The following is a 22,607-nucleotide window of genomic DNA, read 5'->3' on the forward strand; positions in this document are numbered from 1 at the left end:
AGGATATAAGAAAAAATTATAAATAAGATATAATGAATGAAATGAGTTAAAATATCTATTCTGAAGTTTTTAACTATTTTCTTTTTTAAAAAACAACTTTATTGAGATATAGCTCACCCATTTGAAGTATATAATTCAATGGTTAATAACTTTCAGAGTTATACAACTATTACCATAATCAATTTTAAAACATTTTCATCACCCCAAAAAGAAACTCCATCCCATCAGCAATCACTCCCCAATCTCCTCTCCCCATAGCCTGACAACTACTTTGTGTCTCTGGATTTGCCTAATCCAGACATTTCAGAAAAAAGGAACCATACATTATGTGGTCTTTTGGGACTGGCTTTTCACTTAACATAATGTTCAAGGTTGATCTAAGCTGTAGCATGTACCAGTACTTCATTTCTTTTATTGAATAATAATAATAGATTAATACTTAATTAAATGGATAAGACACATTTTATTTATCCATTCACTGGTTGATGGACACTTAGGTTGTTTCCGTATCATCCACTTTTAATTGAGGTTCAAACACTGACTTAATGCTTTCACTAATCTTGTTAGGAATTTATGTGACAGTGGGGAGAACAAAGAAGTGTGAGAGTGCTTTTGTCTTTATGCTTCATACCAAGAAGCTAATAGATACCACCTAAAATTAAAACATGGCATTAAAAATTTAATTTAAGTCTCAATGTTTCTGTGAAAAAATTTTTAGTCTTAAAGGATCTTTAGGAAGTAATATCTCTTGTGAAGAGTAAACACTCATGTGAAGTTCAACAATGTCTTTAGGTCTGGTTTTCTTCCACTAAATTCAAGTAAATTTAATTATTTAAAAATAAAAAACTAGCATCTATGTATAATTCCATTTTAATAAAATAAATATTTCTTTCTTCATATCATCTCTCAAGCCAGTTTCCCTTCTAACTATATTTATGAACGGTAAAATATATGAAATTATGTTCACTTAATGTTAACAGTGATAATCTCTGGATATGGAACTAGGGACATTTTTAAAATATATCTTTGTACTTTTTACACTGTTTAATGTAAAAAAAGTTATTTTACTTTTACAGACATTACTCTTTAAAATAAAACATGCATCATTTCTACAAATGCACATTATAATTTTTCTTAAAACAACAAACAGAAAAACCCAAACTGGAAACAAATGTATTTTTATTGACAATGGACAATTTTAGTGGAAATAGATGATTATTATTCTTTTTTGAGAGTTTCTTTATTTTATATTTTAAAAACAAAAATGAAGTATTTACAAAACAAAAATTCAATCTTTCTTAAAGATGTTGACATTGACATATAAAACAAGTTAGTTTGAGAAGAAGGTTGCTTAAATAGATAAAAATGATCATTTTCCAAATAGATCACAATAAAATTTAAATGTAATTTAAGTACTACTTTATGGTATACTATTATAGCCAGAGAAGGCAAATTAATAGCTGGTCTCATTAAAAACTGAAAAATCAACTTATGTGTGGTACCTGGAATCACCGTGAGCAAGGCCTCCATACTTTTACGTCTGTGGGCTACAGTAGCAGCAACACAACGGTAATTTCCAGCATCCTTTTGGTCAACATCATAGATCTGCAATACTCCTGTTGGTAATGCAGTTACCCTGTCATGAGAGGAAAGATGATTAAACTCTCGGTAGTAGATTTTATATTTTATCTTAACATATATTCTATGATAAGAATTCATATACTCAACCTTTTAAAAATGCCAGATGCAATAATACTTTAAAGACTTTTAAAAATATTAGCTTGATTCAATTGTTTTCATTTGGGTTACTACAACTCTCTAAAACATAAGTAATTACGCTGTACCTCAGCAGTCCTCAACCTTTTTGGCACCAAGGATGGGTTTCGTGGAAGACAATTTTTTTCCCGGTCCCCCCAGGGATGATTCGAGCACGTTACATTTATTGTGTGCTTTATTTCTATTATTATTACATTGTAATATATAATTAAATAATTATACAACACACCATAATGCAAAATCAGTGGGAGCCCTGAGCTTGTTTTCCTGCAACTAGATGGACCCATCTGGGGATGGTGGGAGACAGTGACACCTGAAGTGTGTTGCTTATGTCCTGTCTACTCTGTAAGACGCAACTTGTCACTTACCACTGATAGGGTTCTGATATTGAGTCTGCAGGCAACTGATTTATTATGGTCTCTGTGGAGCCAAACCTCTCTGCTAATGATAATCTGTATTTGCAGCTGCTCCCCAGTGCCAGCATCACCACCTCGGCTCCACCTCATATCATCAGGCAGTAGATTCTCATAAGGAACGTCCAACCTATATCCCTCGCATGTGCGTTCACAGTAGGGTTTGCGCTCCTATGGGAATTTAATGCTGCTCAGGAGACGGAGCTCAGGCGGTAATGTGAGCCATGGGGAGCGGCTGTAAATACAGATGAAGCTTTGCTGCTCACCTGCCGCTCACCTCCTGCTGTGCAGCCTGGTTCCTAACAGGCCACGGGCAGGTAACGGTCCATGGCCCGGGGGTTGGGGACCCCCGCTGTATGTGATTTGTGAAATCTATCAGTGTAATTTTACACAGAATCTCACTTGACATTATAGCTTACATATAGTTAACTGGTGGTCTAGAGTTTAGTATGATATTTTTCAAATACCTGATTTTTTGCATATTAATATCTATGTACTCTCCAAGATATATCTGAATGTAAGTTTTTTTTTTTTTAAGCTCTTCCTTGAATAACTTTGTCCATCTTAGTTCTCTCTACCATTTCAGCAAGGGATTTTTGCCTCCTAAGGAATATTACTACTCATCAGGATTGGAATCAAACTTTTGAAGCTGCTGCCGAGTTGACCCCTAAACTCCGACCACCTTCAGAGCACTAGGTGTGTGTATGCGCACGAGCGTGTGCACGTGTGTGTGTGTGTCTATGTAGTGTAGAGGGGGTTGGTAAGCAGAAGGCAGAGATGGAAGTGGGCAACCACCACTGCGTATATGGGAGACCCTTACACCAGCACTATTATCCCCAGCACTAAAAGTGTAATTCAGCTTCCTAAATCCTTGGGCTGCCATCCAGGTACTCAGGTGGTCCCATGATTGGAAAAGATGTTTGAGGAAAGGAACAAAGCACTAAGGTAGAGTATCTGAATTCTGATCTGAACCAAAAAAACCAGGAACTATGCCCCATGTACCAGAGACTGATGATCTAATTCTTTGCCTAAGTTTGAAATGTCTTTAAGAAATTGGTTATTGTTACCATAAACGAAAATAAGCTCCACAGTGGTCTTTCCCCATATACAGTTTTATGATGAAGTCCTTGTCATTCCTGTATCATATTCAAAGACAAAAGCTGTATTTACCTGTCCATAGTTACAGGTAGAGTTGTCCGATTTAATTCCCACGTTATGACTGCAGGAGGGTTTGATGAAATCTTGCATGCAAATCTAGCAACTCCACCTTCTTGGACCTCAGTAGAAATTGGCTGAACTTCAAATGCAGAAATAGCTATAAGATAAAGTTTGTCAAATTCAGAATAAGTACCTGCACTACCATACTATACTTGGAAATAACATTATGCTAGATATTATTTATCAAACTTGAACTCCTGCCCAGACATAAGGCCAACTCAACTTAACAAGCACAAAGAGAAATTAAGGAATAATTTTAGAAATACCACTGGGCAGCTGTCCAGCTAAAGGAGTTTGGTCTTTCCCAAAATGAAATTCTCAAGAAACTCAGATCTATTTCAGAAAAAAATTAATATAACTGAAACAAAAATAAGCAATTACCAATGGTATGTAATGATATACTAAGCTGTGTAGTACAAATCTCAAACACTATTGTATTTCAGAGGAGAGGGAGATCAATAAAGACAGATTAGTCAGGTAAAAATCTTTTACAGGGATTGGTTGTGAATTGAGGTTTGAAGAACCCTTTGGGTTTAGATGGAAGGAGAAAAAAAGGACATTCCAGGTTAAAGGAGCAACATGAAGGCAAGCACAGAAGTAAGAAAAGTGCAGCCTGCGTTCACAAGATTCTACGGTAACAGCCAGGACTAACTATTGTAGAATAAATCAGATAAAGGGTTCATGGAAAAGTGGAAGGAGAGTAGAGATAAAACAGATTTGTATCATGGTACAAATTAAGGCCTCACTGAAAAGTTTTGAGCAAAGGAGTGTCATGAAAACAGTAGTGTCTGGGAAAAATTAATCAGGTATTGTTAGATAGGATGGATTGAAGAAAAAGAGCCTTAAATCAAAAGACCAACAGGCTCTTTAAATCAAAATGAAAGAACTGGGTGGTGGCAGTGAGAATGGAGAGATTCTACAGGTATAATGAAAACTGAGACTTGGTTCTTATTAGACAGACATGTCACTCCATGTCTGGAATCAAATGAGGTTGGTATTGCTGGAGCAGAATGAGAGAGGAAAGAGTGAAGACAAATGATGTGCCTGATGAATAAAAAGGTACACAGACTCGAGAGACTATCTTTAGACTTAAATAAGTCTTAAGTGTTGATATTTTCTAGATAATTCTTCTTTAGTATTCTAGACAAGCCTCTAGGAACTGGTCATCATGTCCATGGTTTCACATTTTGATGGAGTCCAGACTCCAGGTTATAGTGTAGCTTGCCTTCCCTCTACTAAGTCTTCCAGGATATAAAGAAAGGGCCCCAATGATAGTCTTACTCTCCATCCTCAAACTCCAGTTCAAAAAATATATATGCCTTTACAATTTACCAATAAAATGAGAAATTCTGAAGAAAAATAGAAGGAATAAGGGCTAGATGCCTTATGCTTCATTAGACTGGGAAGGGTAAAAGGTCACAGAAGACTAACAAACTCTGCCTTGGACTTGACTTCATTAATCTGTAAATGAATCATGGGCCTTTAGAGGTATGGAACAAAGTCAGTGAATAAAAGTGAAAATATTCTTAGGAGTATCAACTTCCAAGAAGGGTGGAGTGGGGGTAAATTAATACTTTATTTATGTAGGTAACAGAAAATTCCTACTTCTTTAAGAACACTGGTTTTCAAACTGCTGCTGTCAGTGGACCCACAAGGTCAAAAGCATTTTTATGATAATCATCCTTTGCCTTTTTCACTTTCATTTCTGTTGAGTATATAGTGTTTCCAGAAGCTACATGATGGATGACAAAGCAACAGACTTAATGCAGTGTGAGAATCCAGCTGTCTTCTATTAAGCTAATTAAAGAGATTTGGGCAAATGTAAAACAATGTCACTCCTCTCACTAAAATGTTTTGGAAAATAGTTATTTTTCATTAAATGTGTATGTTAATATATAATTGATCAATGTTTTAATTTCAAAATTAATTAATGAATATTTTTAAAATTTCTAAGTTTCGATTTCTAATAATAAAGTATCAATAGATATAACCCATATAAATAAAAGCTCTTTGAGGTCCTCAAGAAGTTTTAAGCATATAAAGAGTGAGACTGGGCTTCCCTGTTGGCTCAGTGGTTGAGAGTCTGCCTGCTGATGCAGGGGACACGGGTTCGTGCCCCGGTCCAGGAAGATCCCACATGCCGCGGAGCAGCTGGGCCTGTGAGCCATGGCCGTTGGGGCTGCGCATCCGGAGCCTGTGCTCCGCAACGGGATAGGCCACAACAGTGAAAGGCCTGCGTACCTCAAAAAAAAAAAAGACTGAGACTAAAATGTTTAAGAATCACTATTCAAGAACACCAAACTCTCAAAATCAATACAGTTTTTCTTTTTAATTGCTTCTGTAATCACTTTCTAGAATATTAATCTATTTATAAATAACAAAGTAAGCTTATCTTTCATTTAATTAACTAAACTTTTGTCGAATATATTCATATTTCGGGGGAATTAAGACCTAAGTTTTGAAAAGTTTAATGCCTGCTTTATGAATTATTAATCGCTCTTGATTCCATATTTATTTTTTCCATGTGTGAGGACATGACCTTTAGCTTTAGTTGTCATGGATAATCCCATCTATATTCAATTTACAGACTTCAAAGTGGGAATTTTTATCTTACTCTTTCCCAGCATTTACCTCCCCAGATTGAAATATCTAATATAGTTTAACTTTTCTTCATAAAGCAGTAGTTCCTCCAACCCCATCTATTTGAACAATTTCTTCTTCCTTTATCCCATTACAATGAATCAAGCACCTAATTCAGTATGTTTTATCTGATACACGTACATATGAGACATATCTCTATCTATCAATATACATCTCATATCTGACTTCTCTCCATCCCTAATAGTACTCTTTTTTTATTCAGGTCCTTATCACCTACTGCCTGGAAGTCTTGCTGGAGTGTCTTAGGTGACATCTGTCCTGACAACAGAGTTACCTTCCAGAGTGATGGTCATAAAATACAAATTTGATTTGTGTTACTGATGAATTATTTAGTCCCTGCAAAACTCTGTCACTTTGTATTCAACCACTTGAAATTATGTTCCACAGACACAACTATTTCTAATTCTCTGAATATACCCTATTTCACACTTCTGAGCATTTATATGAGCTTTCCTTCTCTTTCAAATATCCTAGGTCTCTTTGTCCAGCTGGTGAAATCCTATCATCATTTAAAGCCTCTCTTGTCTGAACCTTTGGGAAGCTGTTCCTGACCTTCTTCTCTACTTCTGTAAAATGAAGACCTTTATTGCTACTTTTATCCCACAGTATTATAGTCACTTATTCACAAGTCTTTCTCCCATTCTACACTCCGAGCTCAGTGAGGCTGAGTAGTGGGCCATATTCTTTGCAGGATCCCTTAAGTCAATGAATGGCACAGACTCGGCACTAAAACAATACTTGTTGAATTAAACTGAAATTTAAAAACTGTTTTCCAATTCTATTAGGTCTTTAAACAAAGTAACCAGAAATGTAGGGAGTTTCCCAGGTATAAATACCAAGGCTTGGGATGAGAAGAAAATAATGCTTTTTATTATTTTGTTTGCTATAACTCTAAAGAGCCCCCCATACTTCAGTGTATTATTTTTAGAGACAAATATCTGTCCCTCCTCTCTTAAAGGATTTTTATGAAGATTAAATAAACCAACATAGTGAGGGCTTTTTATATATTATACAACTTTTTATCAGTGCTGTGATTACTGAGAACAATATAATCACTCTGTTACCTTGAGTAATTTCCCTCCAACCACTTAGGCACTTGAGAGTTGTTTTCACTCTGAATCTCATCTAATCAACCAAACAATATGATGTCTCTGAACCACTACCTTTGAGCAATTCCCTCTCTTTCCCAGACAAATAAGTCCATGAAACCCATAAGCATTTTTTACTACAAAAACTAAACTAATTTTGCACTTTAGGTCAAATGGGCTAGAACTTTGGAGTCACAAAAGTCTGAGAACTAAAACATAAATGGATGTATCCTATAATACAGCAAGGATATTTATTTACTTTTGGTGGTGTGTGTGTGTGTGTGTGTGTGTGCGTGTATATGAAACAACTTTACTGAGATATAATTCACATTGCATGTGATTTACATTCCATAATTCACCCACTGAAAGTACACAATTCGATGGATTTTGGTATATTGACAGAGCTTGTGACCATCCCCATAATCAATTCTAGAATATTTTCATCACTTCAGAAAGAAATCCCATATCCTTCAGTTATCACTCCCTAATCTTTCCACCCCCTCCCCACCCCAGCCCTAGGCAATCTTTAACCTAGTTTCTTTCCCCCTCCTTCCAGCTTTATTGAGATATAATTGATAAATAGCATTGTGTAAGTTTAAGGTGTACAACACTGTGTAAGTCTGAGGTCTGATACATGTATATATTGGGAAATGACAACCACAATAAGGTTAATTAATACATCCATCCAGTAAGACTATTTCTTGATCCCACTCTGGTTTTCAGCAAGTTATGAAGCAAGTACTGTATAAAGATTTTTTTTTTTTAATCCTCAAAAACACCTTTATACTTAACATGTCTAACTTCTTGGTCTCTTCTGAACCAACCTGCTGGCAAAATGATTTTGCCCAGAGAAGATCAAGCCAGATATTCCTTGGGATTTTCATCAGTACCTCTGAGACTGAAGAGAAAGAGGCAAACATGTCTCAACCTTAAAAATAAGTTCCTTTTTTCCTTTTGTAACTCCTCCATCTGGGTGCCACCCGCTTCCTCTGCCCTCGCCTCTGGGAACCTGATATATCTGTGTTTTTTATTTCTCTCTCCTGCATATTTAAAATCTTCTTCTCCTGACTCCTTCCTTCAGCTTATAAAAGTGATTAAGGACTTCCCTGGTGGTCCAGTGGGTAAGACTCTGCGCTCCCAATGCAGAGGGGTCCCGGGTTCCATCCCTGGTGGGGAACTAGATCCCGCATGCGTGTCGCAACTAAGAGCCCACATGCCACAGGGAAGATCCCGCGTGCCGCAATTAAGACCCAGAGCAGAATGAATGAATGAATGAATATTTTTTTTAAAAGTGATTCTCTCCCAAACTCAAAACACAAAGAGAACAAAACTCCAGGCCTCTCTTTACAACACAAACCCCTCGAGCAGCTACCCACTCTCTCTCTTCCCCATGATCAAAACTTCCCTAAAGAATAGTCAATTCTAGCTGTCTCCCCTTCTTTCTCTCTGATGCGATGCCTCAAACATCTAATCTGCCTTCTTCCCCTATTATTTTATTGAAACAGTGTCTATGACACTGTGCACTCCTATTTCTCTCACTCCCTCTGAGGCTCTCCTTCCTCCTCCTGCCCTCCCTTCTAGAGTTCTCTGTTCTTTTCTCTCTCCATATTCTCCTTGGGTGATCTCATCCACTTTCAGTTTTCAACTACATCCGCCTGTTGCTTCGGAGTCCCCAGAATACATCTCCAGCTTAGATCACCACGCTCAGAGCTTCATACCCATGGCTCCTACTGTCTACTGGACTTCTTCACCTGGAAGTTATAAAACGTACTTCAAACTCATCGTGTCCCAAATGAAATCATCTTCTTTCCTCCCAGCCTGTATCTCTACCTCAGTCGGTCACACCACTGTGCAGCGACTCACCCTGCACTCTCTTCCATCAATCACCACTTTCCACTGATTTTAACTCCTAAACATATATTAAACCCATTCCTGTATCCCTGTCCCAACATATCTCAATGGAATCACTATAACAGTCTCTTGTCTGGTCTCCCTGCTCTCATTTTCCCTCTTCCCCTTTCACAAACATCCTCCAGACATACAACAGTGTTTGATATGGGCTGCATTTGACTCGTAAGTGGCCTCCATGTATCAATTCAAATGCTCTTGTAAGTCAAACCATTACTGCTAAAACCACCATGAACAACACAATCTCACAAAGAATGTGATTCAATTTTAAATGCTGTCCAAAAGCATTGTCTTAGTCACCCTCCTTCTAAATCTTTAAACTGCTTAGCCTAATTACTAGCAAAACTGAATGTACGTATATATCTTTGTTACATCGAAAGGAACTGATATCTTTCTTTCTACTAACGATGTATTTTTAACTCTTTTTCACTGGGTACATTCTCAATACATGAGATTTGTCAGCAGGCTTTTAACAACCCCACCTCACCAAAGAAAGAAGTAGTCTGGCATCAATTACTCCCAAACTATTTATATGGTAAGCATGCAACAGTATTTAAATAGTCAGTGTAAAATAGTTATATAAAAAAGTGAGTATTTATGCTATTAAAGGTATACATTGTAACTTTGACACAAAGAAGTTAATCTCCATGAGTCATATATTAATATCAATCTCACTATTTTATAATCAAACCATTCATTTAATGTGTAGTTAACCCTTGCTGACAGGCTTTGAATCAAGCAATTATTCATAAAATAATGGGCCAGATTAACTGTCTCCCTATTCTAGAAAAGGATTTTAATCACACTTATTTTAGAACAATTCTCGACTACAGTAATCTCTTCTAAATTCATTCATGCAACAATTGTTTATTCAGTGCCTAGTATGTTCAAGATGTCAAGGATCCAATGATGAACAAAACTAACAGAGGCTCTACCCTCAGGGATCTTTGTCTAGCAATGGAGAAAGGCATTTAACTAAATGACTATGCAAGTATATAGTAATTTCAAACTGTGATAAATGCTATGAAGGAAAATTATGGAATATTATGAAAGCACAGAACAGAGGTTATAATGATGACAGAAATAACTATAGGTTAACATATACTTTATTGCAAGGCAGCAAGTTAAGTACATTACATATTCTAGTTTATTTAGTCCTCACAACTATTATTACCCTAGTTGTCAGTTCAGGAAACTGAGACACAAGGAGATTAGCAACCTCCTTAAGGTTCTGCAGCCAGTGAGGTGAGGGTGTGATCTGAATCCAGGTAATCTCCAAAGATCCCATGTGAATTCTCTCAGTAAAAGCTTGAGATTCTCAAACTTTCTGTGGAAGGCAAAACTTACTGGTTCTACATCCAAGCAATTCTGCTGCTCAAATAGAGGTTCATATGCACTGGCTTTCTAGCTGGGTAAGAATATGTGTTAAATTCCCAAATTTCCAAAACAAATAACACCTTTAAACTCTGGTGTACTAGGATTTTGAAACTATGGGTCTCATCTCAAGTAGTATTACTTCCATTTCTAGGAATCTGTTAAAGATAGGAAATATAGATATATGCATGTAAATTGAATCAGTCTAAAATTTATTTAGGAATCAAGTATTTCTTTTTAAGTATTTTAGATCTTTTATTTATTTATTATTTATTTTTGACAACGTTGGGTCTTCATTGCTGTGCACAGGCTTTCTCTAGTTGTGGCGAGCAGGGGCTACTCTTCATTGTGGTGCACGGGCTTCTCATTGCGGTGGCTTCTCTTGTTGCAGAGCACGGGCTCTAGGTGCACGGGCTTCAGTAGTTGTGGCAGGCGGGCTCAGTAGTTGTGGCTCGTGGGCTCTCAAGCGCAGGCTCAGTAACTGTGGCACATGAGCTTAGTTGCTCCGCAGCATGTGGGATCTTCCCTGACCAGGGATCGAACCCGTGGAGGAATCAAGCATTTCTTTTAAATCTATTTTAAAAAAACTAGTTTACCTCATGGGAATATTAGCTATTCCTTTATTATTATTCTCCTAGTTCTAAGCCCATGTACATTTGATCATCAAACAGTCAAATACCTATACAGAGATACTGCTTAGAGGCAGGGAGACCTGTTAAAAGGCCGTTAGAAAGAGGAGGAGAGACCAGCTGTGGGTTTCAATGATGGCAGAGATGACTGGAATGGAAGGCAGGGCACATACAAAAGATGCTGTGCATTGAACAACACGATGTGGCCACAAGGTGTTCAAGGGAAACAGGAGGAAAGACCCGAGTGGTTCTGAGGTTTCCGGCCTACACACCTGGAAGGTTGGGGTATACTATGGTGCCTGAACAGAGAATGCAGGAAGAGAGATCGGATGGACTGATGCATCTGCATCACAGATCCTCATTTGATGAGAACGAAAAGAAACTGGCCATGCTAAGGAAGACTGGGAAACTATAAAATGAGGCCAGAGATTAATAATGTCAACAGTTTCAAATATCTATTCATCCTGATTTTTATTTTTATTTATTTTTAATTTTTAAAAATATTTATTATTTTTTTGGGCTGCATCGGGTCTTAGTTGCAGCACACAGGATCTTTTGTTGAGGCATGTGGGACCTTTTGTTGTGGCACACGGTCTCTTCGTTGCAGCTCTCGGGCTTATCTCTAGTTGTGGCGTGCAGGTTTTCTCTCTCTAGTTGTGGCGTGAGGGCTTCAGGGCACGTGTGCTCTGTAGTTTGTGGCGTGTGGGCTCTCTCGTTGAGGCGTACGAGCTCAGTAATTGTGGTGCACGAGCTTAGTTGTGGCGTGTGGGCTTAGTTGCCCCACAGCATGTGTGATCTTAGTTCCCTGACCAGGGATTGAACCCGCATCCCGTGCATTGGAATGTGGATTCCTTACCACTGGACTACCAGGAAAGTTCCCATCCTGATTTTTTTTTTTTTTTTTTTGTGGTATGCGGGCCTCTCACTGTTGTGGCCTCTCCCGTTGCGGAGCACAGGCTCCGGACGCGCAGCCCCAGCGGCCATGGCTCACGGGCCCAGCCGCTCCGCGGCATGTGGGATCTTCCCGGACCGGGACACAAACCCGTGTCCCCTGCATCGGCAGGCGGACTCTCAACCACTGCACCACCAGGGAAGCCCCCCCATCCTGATTTTTAAACTAATGGTTCACATGTTAGGCTGTGGTTAAGATTTAAAGAAAGATATGCATGAGTTTTTATAATAGTGGCCTATAAAAATAACAATGTATAACATGTAAAATTAGTGGAGAAAAGGATTTCCTACTTCTGAGGCTCTGTTGCAATGAGATTAGGAGAAAGTGCTTACTGTTTTTCCAATCTTAACTTATTTTCATTTCTTGATGACAGAAATTAAGGCATTAGAAAACTGAGGTAAATGATATTAAAACTATGCTAAAATTTAATCTTAGCTGGTTTAAAGAAAATCAGGAAAAAGTCCAGTACAATACAGGGCATAATTTATGGAGGTGGGGCAGCAGCATAGCCTTGAGGTTAAGAGTGCAGGTATTAAAATCTAAAGATCTGGGTTAGAATCACAGCTTTGCATGCATGAGCTGTGTGCCCCTGAGAAGTTACCCAACTCCATGCCTCAGTATTCCCCAGTAAAATGGGGATAATAATAATACTTTATAAGAATATTTTAAGAATAACATTAAATTATATATACATAAACGTGTGTACACACACACACACACACAATAATATAAGCAGGTACTAAGGCACTGCTTGGCACCTAGTAAACTCCTAGCAGTGGTACCAGAAGTAGTTAATAGTTATAGGATATCTTGCTATGAATACACTGGTTTTGCTTTCAGAACGATAACTTAAAGAAAGTCAAACAAAGGATGTTAGTGACCACTATACAGTAAAAATAAATTTTAAAACCCTAACAAAGGTAGAGGTACTCTAAGATTTTAAAGTTTCTTTTCTTTCTACTAAGCCAGACTATGTAGCTTTTACATAAAGGTACATAAAGTGTAGAGAAACAGGGACTTCCCTGGTGGTCCAGTGGTTAACAATCTGCCTTCCAATGCAGGGGACGCAGTTCAATGCATGGTCGGGGCAACTAAGCCCGTGCGCCGCAACTAGAGAGCCTGCATACCGCAGCTATAAAACCCATGTACTCTGGAGCCCGTGTGCCACAACGAGAGAGAAGCCCAAGTGCCGCGATGAAAGGTCCCACAAGACGCAACGGAGATCCTGCATGCCACAACTAAGACCCAATGCAGCCTAAATAAATAAATACAGTTTTTTTAAATGTAAAGAAACAGAAATAATTTTCCCATTTTTAACGTGAATAGATAAATTATTTGAAGAGGATAAAATCCCCTACTTCAATGATGAAATAATAAGGGGCTAGATTACAAGAGGATCTCTAGCTGTGGAATTATGTATTTTGTACTTATATTTTTTCCTACAAAACAACATAATTAAGAAAAATTAATGACATTTAAAAATAAATTTTATATGCCTTACGGGGCATAGACTGAAGGAAGAGTCTGCATAAATTTTCTACCATTGCTCCACTACCTGATAAAATCCCTCATCCTGGGACTTCCCTGGCAGTCCAGTGGTAAAGACTCCATGCTTCCATTGCAGGGGGCATAGGCTTGATTTCTGGTCAGGGAACTAAGATCCCACATGCTGCGCAACGAGGCCAAAAAAAAAAAAATCCTTCATCCTTAATTTTTATCTGCCTTTTTAGTACTTTGAGCTTATCATTCTTTGGGTAGCTATCACCCATGATCTATGGATACTTGATTCCCTCCACAGTCAGTGCCTTCAATGTGAAAAATGATGAGAAAAAAACCATCTGAATAAAACCCACTTTTCAATAAAAAAATTAATTACTTAAAAATTTGCATCAAAACTTAGAAACTTCAGAAAATATGATATATCATGACAGTCTTAAACTTTGTTTCTCGGCAAGTATTTGTTTTTCTATTTTAATTTTTTTAAGTGTGGTGTTAAACTGAGTAAATGAATACATCCTTTACAATGAGTCTTAAGTCCCCCCTAAAACTTTAGACAAACTATTTTCAGCATTATCAAAACATTCCGTACTTATTTACAAGGAAAAACATCTTGTATTCTTATGCAAATCTTGATTTCTCCTTGATGTCGACTTCATTTCTGCCAGTTAGGTATGATTTTACAAGTCTACAGCCTTCTCGTGAAACCTGACCTCTTTCTTCCCTCCCCAGTCAGTGCTAACATAAACCAAGAGCCCCACAAGAAGTCATTAAAGCAGTGCTGTTAAGAGGCCAGAGCTCTATAAAATAGGCAAGAAACAAGATCTCAAGAAACATGCACCCGTCCTCAGAAACAACCTTGCAAACACAATAAACGTAAGTGCCTATTTTATATGTGACTTCCACCTCTTCACCTGTCTACTTAATCATTTGCTTCTATGATTTACAGTCAGAAAAAAAAAGGATCAAAACGCTAAGAGGAAAAAAAAATGCTAAGAAGAAAATGTTCTCCCAACTTTTATTTGATCAGAAACCAACATATTAATGTTTCCACCTTGGAAATGTATGACTGTAATATTAAACTAATGCGCCATTCATGCTTCTTACAAGTTGCAATGAATAAAATACTTGATACATGTTGATGTTAAAACCAACTAAAAATTATGAATACACAATCTGAAATGACAAGCCTTCCAGTAATTTAAAATAAGTTCACAAACTATTCCCTAATGTAAGAAAACATAATTCTCTTTTGTAAATTACATTTAAAATATTCTTTCACTAAACAGAAAAAACTTCAGTTGGTGAGAACCTGAACGCAGGGTTTACACTGGTGGTCTTAACACTGCACATCAGCCAGGGGATCTGGAGGCCTCAGCTGGTCAAGGACTATACCAGTTGCTACCACCCCACCCCTCCTGGGGGAGTCCTAAGTAGCCAGTAGTCATGTTCCAATACTTCTGTGCTGTTTCCATGGCTCTAAGTCACCAATCAGTAGCTCTGGAGAAATCTACAAATAGCTCATCAAGGAAACGAGATTTCTATCTCAAACACTCAAATGTCCACAATTTCAGAGTTAGTTATGGAGTTTTATGTATATCAGCTTAAAGTTTATTTCTATGAAACTGGTCTTTCAAATCATGCATTTGTCTACTCCAGGATTTACTAATCAAAACATAGTTATAACTTGTTACCTCATCAGGTTCAATTCACTTTGAGTCTTCAAACTTGAAGACTGACCTGCAACTAACAGGAAGTAAACAAGAGACCTGATCCAGCATTTAATCAAACCAGGGTACCTGATGCTTTACTTACTGAGATAAAAATCAACCAAGGTACAAGTTTCAAACAGAAGTTGAAAACTTATTATAGCCTTAAGACTAGGCAAGAAGCTATCTGAACTTTTTAAAAGTTATTTTACAGAAAACAATTCATCTGTTTAATAAAAATAATGTAATGCGATCATTACATCTTGCATATCGACCTGTTTTTTAAAATCCATACTGAGTATGCAACAGCTATTGTATAAGTGGTTTATTATCTGACTTCTGGTGAATTTAGTATCCTGCTTGAATCTATGGCAATTCTGACAACCAGGTGCTAAGAGGTATACATTTGCTTTTCAAAGGAAATGTTTAAATCAAAATGTTTCCAAATAAATATAAACAAAATGAAGGCTGGAAACTCTGTAACAAAGTTGGGAACAGGGACTTTCAGAAATAGCTGCTATATGCAAACTTCCCACAGACTAGATTATTTTTCTGTCTATTCCTACTGTATTCATATTGAAAGATACCTTTAATAACATCTGAGAATTCTTTGCTTCTTTGATATTTTATCAAGCCTATCCTGGCAAATGCCAGACTTGGCACTCCCCAAACGCAATTTCTTTGTCTGGAAAGAATGACACAAAGCTCATCAAGTCCCCACTGTCATCTGGGCCACTCAGTACTGTTCAACAATTCTCTTAACTCATATTAAGAATTGGTTTCAGGGGCTTCCCTGCTGGCGCAGTGGTTGAGAGTCCGCCTGCCGATGCAGGGGACGCGGGTTCGTGCCCCAGTCCGGGAAGAGCCCACATGCCGCAAGGCGGCTGGGCCCGTAAGCCATGGCCGCTGAGCCTGCACGTCTGGAGCCTGTGCTCCGCAACGGGAGAGGCCACAACAGTGAAAGGCCCTTGTACCGCCAAAAAAAAAAAAAAGAATTAGTTTCAGAAATGCTCTACCCTTCCAATTTATTCAAGTCCCCAGTCACTTTTAACCTAAACTGTAAATTACCTGAGTTTAGAGACATGTCTTACTCGTCTGTATATTGCTAGAACAGTGGCCTGTATACAACAGGCACTTGATAAAGGTTTCCTAAGTAAACTCAGTGAACCACATCACCACCTACCCCTTAATTACATCAAAAAAACTCTGCCTCTTATCTCCCTGAGAAGATTAACGTAATTTTGGCTGTATCACTCCTTACTGTATAACCCAGAGCAAGTTACTTTGTTTTTTTTTTTTTGGCCTCACCAGGCAGCTTGCACGTGCAGCCTGTTCTCCGAGCATGGATTGAACCTGGGCCCACGTCAGTGAAAGCGCTAAGTCCTAACCACTGGACTGCCAGGGAATTCCCTACTTATTCTTCATAAACACATTCTGTTATGTCAAATAGGATTCTTAAAAGAGTTTTTATGAATTCATCAGGTATTGAGTGTAAAGCACTTAGGACAGTGCCTGGAACATTAAAAGCACCTTGACCTACACCTAATACCTTATGTAAAAATTAACTCAAAATGGGTCACAGAACTAAATGTGAAACACAAAACTATAAAACCTTTAGAAGAAAACATAGAAAAATCTTTGTGACCTGGGTTAGGCAAAGAGTTCTTAGATAGGACATAAAAAACACAATCTGTCAAGGAAAAAAACTGTAAATTGGCTTCCATCAAAACAAAAAAACTTCTGCTCTTGAAAAGAAAAACTGCTAAGAGAATGAAAAGACAAGCCATAAACTGATGAGGATGTGGGGTACCTGGAACTCTCAAACACTGCCGATGGGAATGCAAATTGGTACAGTCACTTTGGCAAATAACTTGGCAATTTCTTATAAAATTATATACACACTTACTGCATTCTTACCTTAAATATTTACTCAATAGAAATGAAAATTTATGTTCATGCAAAAACCTGTACGAGAAAATTGATCAAAGGTGCATTCACATAATTGCCCCAAACATAAATAACCGAAATGTCCTTCAACTTCAACTGGTGAATGGATAAACTGCAGTAAATCTATACTATGGAACCCTACTCAGCAATAAAAAGGAAAGAACTACTGAAACACTCAACAACATATTCAATAGTTAAATCTCAAGGCACTGTGCTAAGTGGAAGAAGCAAGACCCGAAAGGTAACATAATGTATAATCTCATTTATATGACGTACTGGAAAATGCAAAATACAGTGGCTTCTAGGAGTCAGGAGGAGGGAAGGGTATGACGACATAGGCAGCATGAGAGAAGGTTTGGGGCAATGAAACCATTCCGTATCCTGAGCTTGGTGAAGGTTACACAACTGTGCATATGCTAAAACTCATAGAACTGTGGACCCAAATAATTTTCACTGTATGTAAATTAAAAAATAAATTTCAAAAAGGCTATGTTCCTTATAAAACAGAGACTTTTAATTTTCTCATCACTCTTAATAAAGAATTATAAATTAAGCAAGTTGACAGTACACATCAATTTTAAATGCCAAGTCCTGCAGACCATCTTCACTTCTTCTGTGAGGATGCACCTGATTTTCCCAAATAAAACTACAGAACTCTTATACACTCCCAGGAGCCTGGAGTATCCTGTTTGTCTCACTGTTTTATAGGCTCTACTTTCTGCTTCCACCACAAGGCAGAATCTGTCTTTTCATCTTCATATTCCTGGCATAACACCATAGATACAAAAGGCCCTGAGAAACACACGAATAAAATATGTCCTAGGGTACATATACATTCAGTTTGGTCATCACCCCCTTCATCTGGAGTGCATTCAGTATAATGTGCACACAATAATAATCTGAAGGACTAACATGGTGAACCTAAGTTTACATTATCTTTAGAATACTATACATGAAAAGTATATAGAAAAATATGTATCCTAATAACTAGAAATGAATCTATGTTCCTGAGGAACAGGACGAATAAGGAACCTACAGTCCTCCTATCCCTTCACCTACTGAAGTGGTGGGAGAGCAGTCACACCTCTGCTGAGAGGCCAGAAGAGTGGGGAGTCAGTAAGGCAACACACACACACACACACACACACACACACACACACACACACACACACACACACACACACACACACACACACACACACACACACACACACACACAGGCATACACAGGCATACACCTGAACAACCAGCCTTTTCCGAGTATCCCAGCCCAGCTCCCTGCCTCTTGATGCCAGCAGCACATTGCAGGACTGCAACTCCTGCACAGACCTTTTTCACAGGCTGATGACCCAGCATATCCTGCAGACACTTGTCAGCTCTAGGCCCCCTGGCATTCTGAGCCCATCTTGGAGAATCTCATAGTATTCAACCTGACACAGATGCCATCAGGCCAGGCTTGAAATTGTTTAGAATTTGGTCCTGGAACCAACTGGTTTGATCCAAGGTATCTCACATGAGAAACAGATTTTCTAGATTAGCTACAGGGTTTTGGAATTCTTGTTTGACCAAGACAGCTGAACATCTGAGACCTCCTTCAGTATTAAACTGTCCCACTGCATGTTAAAATAAAGGTGTGTTGTTCTGCACACGCATCTGTGCCACATTTGCACTTCCACTCTCCTAAAGCAAAGGTGAAAAGAGTTATTTGAATGAAGATTTTCAATGTTGAAGTCACAACCACTTCTGGCATCTTCACCTACAGCTAATATACAGTTCTCTTTAGCTGCACCTGGACTTACGTTCTGCTGAATTGATGGTGTTTCCCCCTAAAGAGATCAGCAGTAAGTAGAGAATAACAGGCCATTAGGGTGGCTTCTCAGGACCAAATCATAAAGAACACCATAAGCAGATGTGGAAATGTGATGCTATAAGAGAAAGAGTTTGTCTCGGTAGGAATTTAACGAAGAGATTAGGAAGAAGGAAAAATCACACATCTAAGCAAATAAATAGGAGCATGCTGTCGACAGGAAAAATCCAAGGAAAGAAAATCAGTTTTCTATAATTGTTTAACCATCATAAAATTACTACCAACATTCCTTGTCTTCCATTCTAGAACTGATAAAATGAAAATAAACCACTATTCACTTTGCCTTTCACATTTCCCAACTGTTACTTAATCTTGAGTTAAAAAAAGTTTTTTTTAAAATAATCAGTCTCCATATGGTACTCTCATAATCTAGACAGAATCCTGTTAGTTTGGGAGTAAAGTCTGATCTCACTTTGAAAGACATCCCCAACTGGGATTTTCCTCTTCTCAAATTATCTGTCTTCCCAGCAACAGTGTGTGGTCACAGAAGTGTATGAGACATGCTAATGCATTTATCAAGTGATTATTCCTGGCCCCTCTGCTGGCAAAAACAAGCAGGAAATGGTACAGAAAAAACATGCATAGTAAGCCACATTAACCAGCTTCAAAGCCGTTCAACTTGTGTGGCTCGTATGAATTCAAGGGGAAGAGAAAAAGTGCTGTTGCTTTGTCTTCTCCGATACCACTTCCCCTTCAGCGTTTGCCAAGTGATTGGCTTATATTGCCTAATCCAAGAAATGCCTTTCTTATGCCTTGTTGTCATTCCATAAAGAATTAGTTCTGCTTAATAGCTCAACTGTACAGGAAGAACATTCCATGCAATTTTACACTTTGCATCAGTCAGAGAAACAGAAGGATCAAAAAAGCATTAAGAAGAGTGAGGTTTTGTAACAAAATTCATGTCACTTAGCAACTTCATCTGTTTACAAATTTATAATGGGGGAAAAAATCCACCAAAATTAAAGGAAAAATATTCCTACTAGGGCTAGTTTTGCTTTTCCAAGTGATTATCTAAAGGACATTTACAACAATTCAAGAACTGCAGTGTGTTAAATTATTTGTTGATAAACCTTACAATATTCTTTTCCACTGTTGTTTTATATGTTGCTTTCTCAGATTATAAAAGGCCTGGTTTTCCTTTCTCTTTCACATGATAAACTGGCACTCAGTGGATATTTAGTAAATGCCTGTTTAACAATACAATTCATTAAAGTTTACATAATCATAATTTATTAGATTAATTAAATGGTCTACATATGAAACTCAATTCATAAACCGGGAATCAATCACTATGAAATGTCTGGGTATCTCTTTCATTTTCTAAGAGCTGTTAAAGACGAAGTCTATTTAGCTGATAACAGAAAAAAATGTATACACACACGAGATGATCTTGTTAAAGTGAATTCATAAAATGGACCTTGAGTTCTAAGCTACCTGTGTATAACAAAATGGAGTCTTTCTTTTTATTATTTTTTTTTTATTTTGGCTGCGCCAGGTCTTAGTTGCAGCATGCATGTGGGACCTAGTTCTCTGACTAGGGATCGAACCCCAGTCCCCTGCACTGGGAGCATGGAGTCTTACCCACTGGACCACCAGAGAAGTCCCCACAATGGAGTCTTTTAATGACACAGTAGCTCACTTTTTTATTAGGCTTGACCACACAGTACTAAAAGGGAGAGAAGAGAGAATTAATCTACTATACATTTTATATACATCAACTCAATATTCAGGAAAACCTTAACAGATAAGTAATATTACTTCTACATACAAGTAGAGAAATATCTTCTGAGAGGTTAATCCACTTGCTCAGGGTCACAGAATTAGTAAATAGTGGAGACATGAGTCAAAATGGTGTTTTTTTGGTTTTTTTGTTTTTTTGAATTACACCCAGCCTGCAGCCCGAGAGACATAAGGAGTCCACACAAGGAGTCCACCATAGCACTTCAGAGAAGTAACACAAATCTGGCCTTGTGAGTCTATTCCCCAGTAGGAAACAGACACTGATGCACAGAAGACAAGCAGTTTCCCTTCCTCCAATTTGTTCTCCTTTAAAACTTCCAAGAAATAACAGCAAAAACATATTTCCCCAACCTTTCAGTTGATTGGCTATTACATCACTCTCAGAATCATCAGTGAGGACTTTTAGGATCTTCTATCAGCAATTCTTTCTCCCTCTACTTACTTTTCAGCAACATCAATTTAATTGTACAATTATTTATCCTACTTTCCACATTATTCTCCAATACAGACTTATCTTGTCTATTCCAAGTAAATCCACTTGCCATTCTTTAAAGAACACTCAGAATCTAAGAACATTACACTGTTAAAGCCCTCCATAAAAGTACAACCCTGGGCTTCCCTGGTGGCGCAGTGGTTGAGAGTCCGCCTGCCGATGCAAGGGATGCGGGTTCGTGCCCCAGTCCGGGAAGATCCCACATGCCGCGGAGCGGCTGGGCCCGTGAGCCATGACCGTTGAGCCTGCGTGTCCGGAGCCTGTGCTCCGCAACGGGAGAGGCCACAACAGTGAGAGGCCCGCGTACCGCAAAAAAAAAAAAAAAAAAAAAAAGTACAACCCACAGGATGCTCTAACATCCCCCAGCCATCAAATCAAGATTGAGAATCAGGGAAGGCTTTGAAGAGGAGGTGACGTGTGGTTGAGGGTTGAAGACCTAGTAAGCAGCAAGGGATTATCAAGAGTAGTCCCAGCGAAGGGTAGAGAGTAGGCAAAGGCACAGAGCAACAAGAGAGCATAACGCATTCAGAGAACAGAAATTCCATGCGATAGGAACTTAAGGCATGAAGAAGAGTCAGAGGGTGAGGTAGGGTGGAGATATGGAGCGACAGAGTAGTAAAGGATGTAGATGCCGAGCAGGGGGGGACCAGATAATGAAGAACCTTGCCAATTTATGCTCTAATGCTTTGCTACTCAAAGTGTGGTCCTTGGAAAAGCCTTAGAATTTGTTTGAAATACAGAATATGAAGCCCCACTTCAGACCTACCAAATGCCAATCAGCATTTTTTAAAGATGCTCAGGTGACTTACATACACTTTAAAATTTGAGAAGCACGGCTCTAAGCATTTGGGTTGCATTTTGAAGGCAACTGGAAGCCACTGAAATATTCTAAGCAAAAGATATACAGGATTGGATTTGAAAGCAATATGAGAAATTAACTATGAGTAGCCAAAAATGCAATGTGGTCTTTTTATGGTGTACTTCCTATTGGATTCTGATGTTTGAGAATGATTGTTTCATAAAAATGCTTCCCACTTTTCTACTCTCTTTTTCTATGTTTGCCAAGAGCTGGGGAGTGAGGGAGATAAGGGAGAGGCTGGTGAAAGAACACAAACTTTCAGCTATACAATTAATAAGGTCTGAAGATCTAATTTAGAACATGGTGGCTCTAGTTAGTAACACTAAGCTGTATAACTGAAATTTGCTAAGAGGGGAGAACTTAATGTTCTCACACACACACACAAAAGATAAATATGTGAGGTGATAGAGGTGTTAATTAACTAGATGAAGGGAGTTCTTTCATAATGTACATCAAATCACCATGACATACACTTT

At 38.2% G+C, this 22,607-nt stretch overlaps 1 protein-coding gene across 1 annotated transcript in view; it reads right to left on the reverse strand.

Moving 5' to 3' along the window:
• The window catches only part of PRTG (protogenin), a 127,491-nt gene that overhangs the window by 68,219 nt on the left and 36,665 nt on the right, over positions 1-22,607 (reverse strand). Inside the window, exons 3-4 of the mRNA XM_060164427.1 lie at positions 3,360-3,504; positions 1,503-1,636 (exon numbers count right to left, since the gene is read on the reverse strand). Coding sequence (XP_060020410.1) covers positions 1,503-1,636; positions 3,360-3,504 — 279 coding nt within the window. The remainder of the gene's footprint in view (positions 1-1,502; positions 1,637-3,359; positions 3,505-22,607) is intronic.

This window comes from Lagenorhynchus albirostris, chromosome 1, assembly GCF_949774975.1.
Source record: "Lagenorhynchus albirostris chromosome 1, mLagAlb1.1, whole genome shotgun sequence".
In the NCBI taxonomy this organism is placed as follows: domain Eukaryota; kingdom Metazoa; phylum Chordata; class Mammalia; order Artiodactyla; family Delphinidae; genus Lagenorhynchus; species Lagenorhynchus albirostris.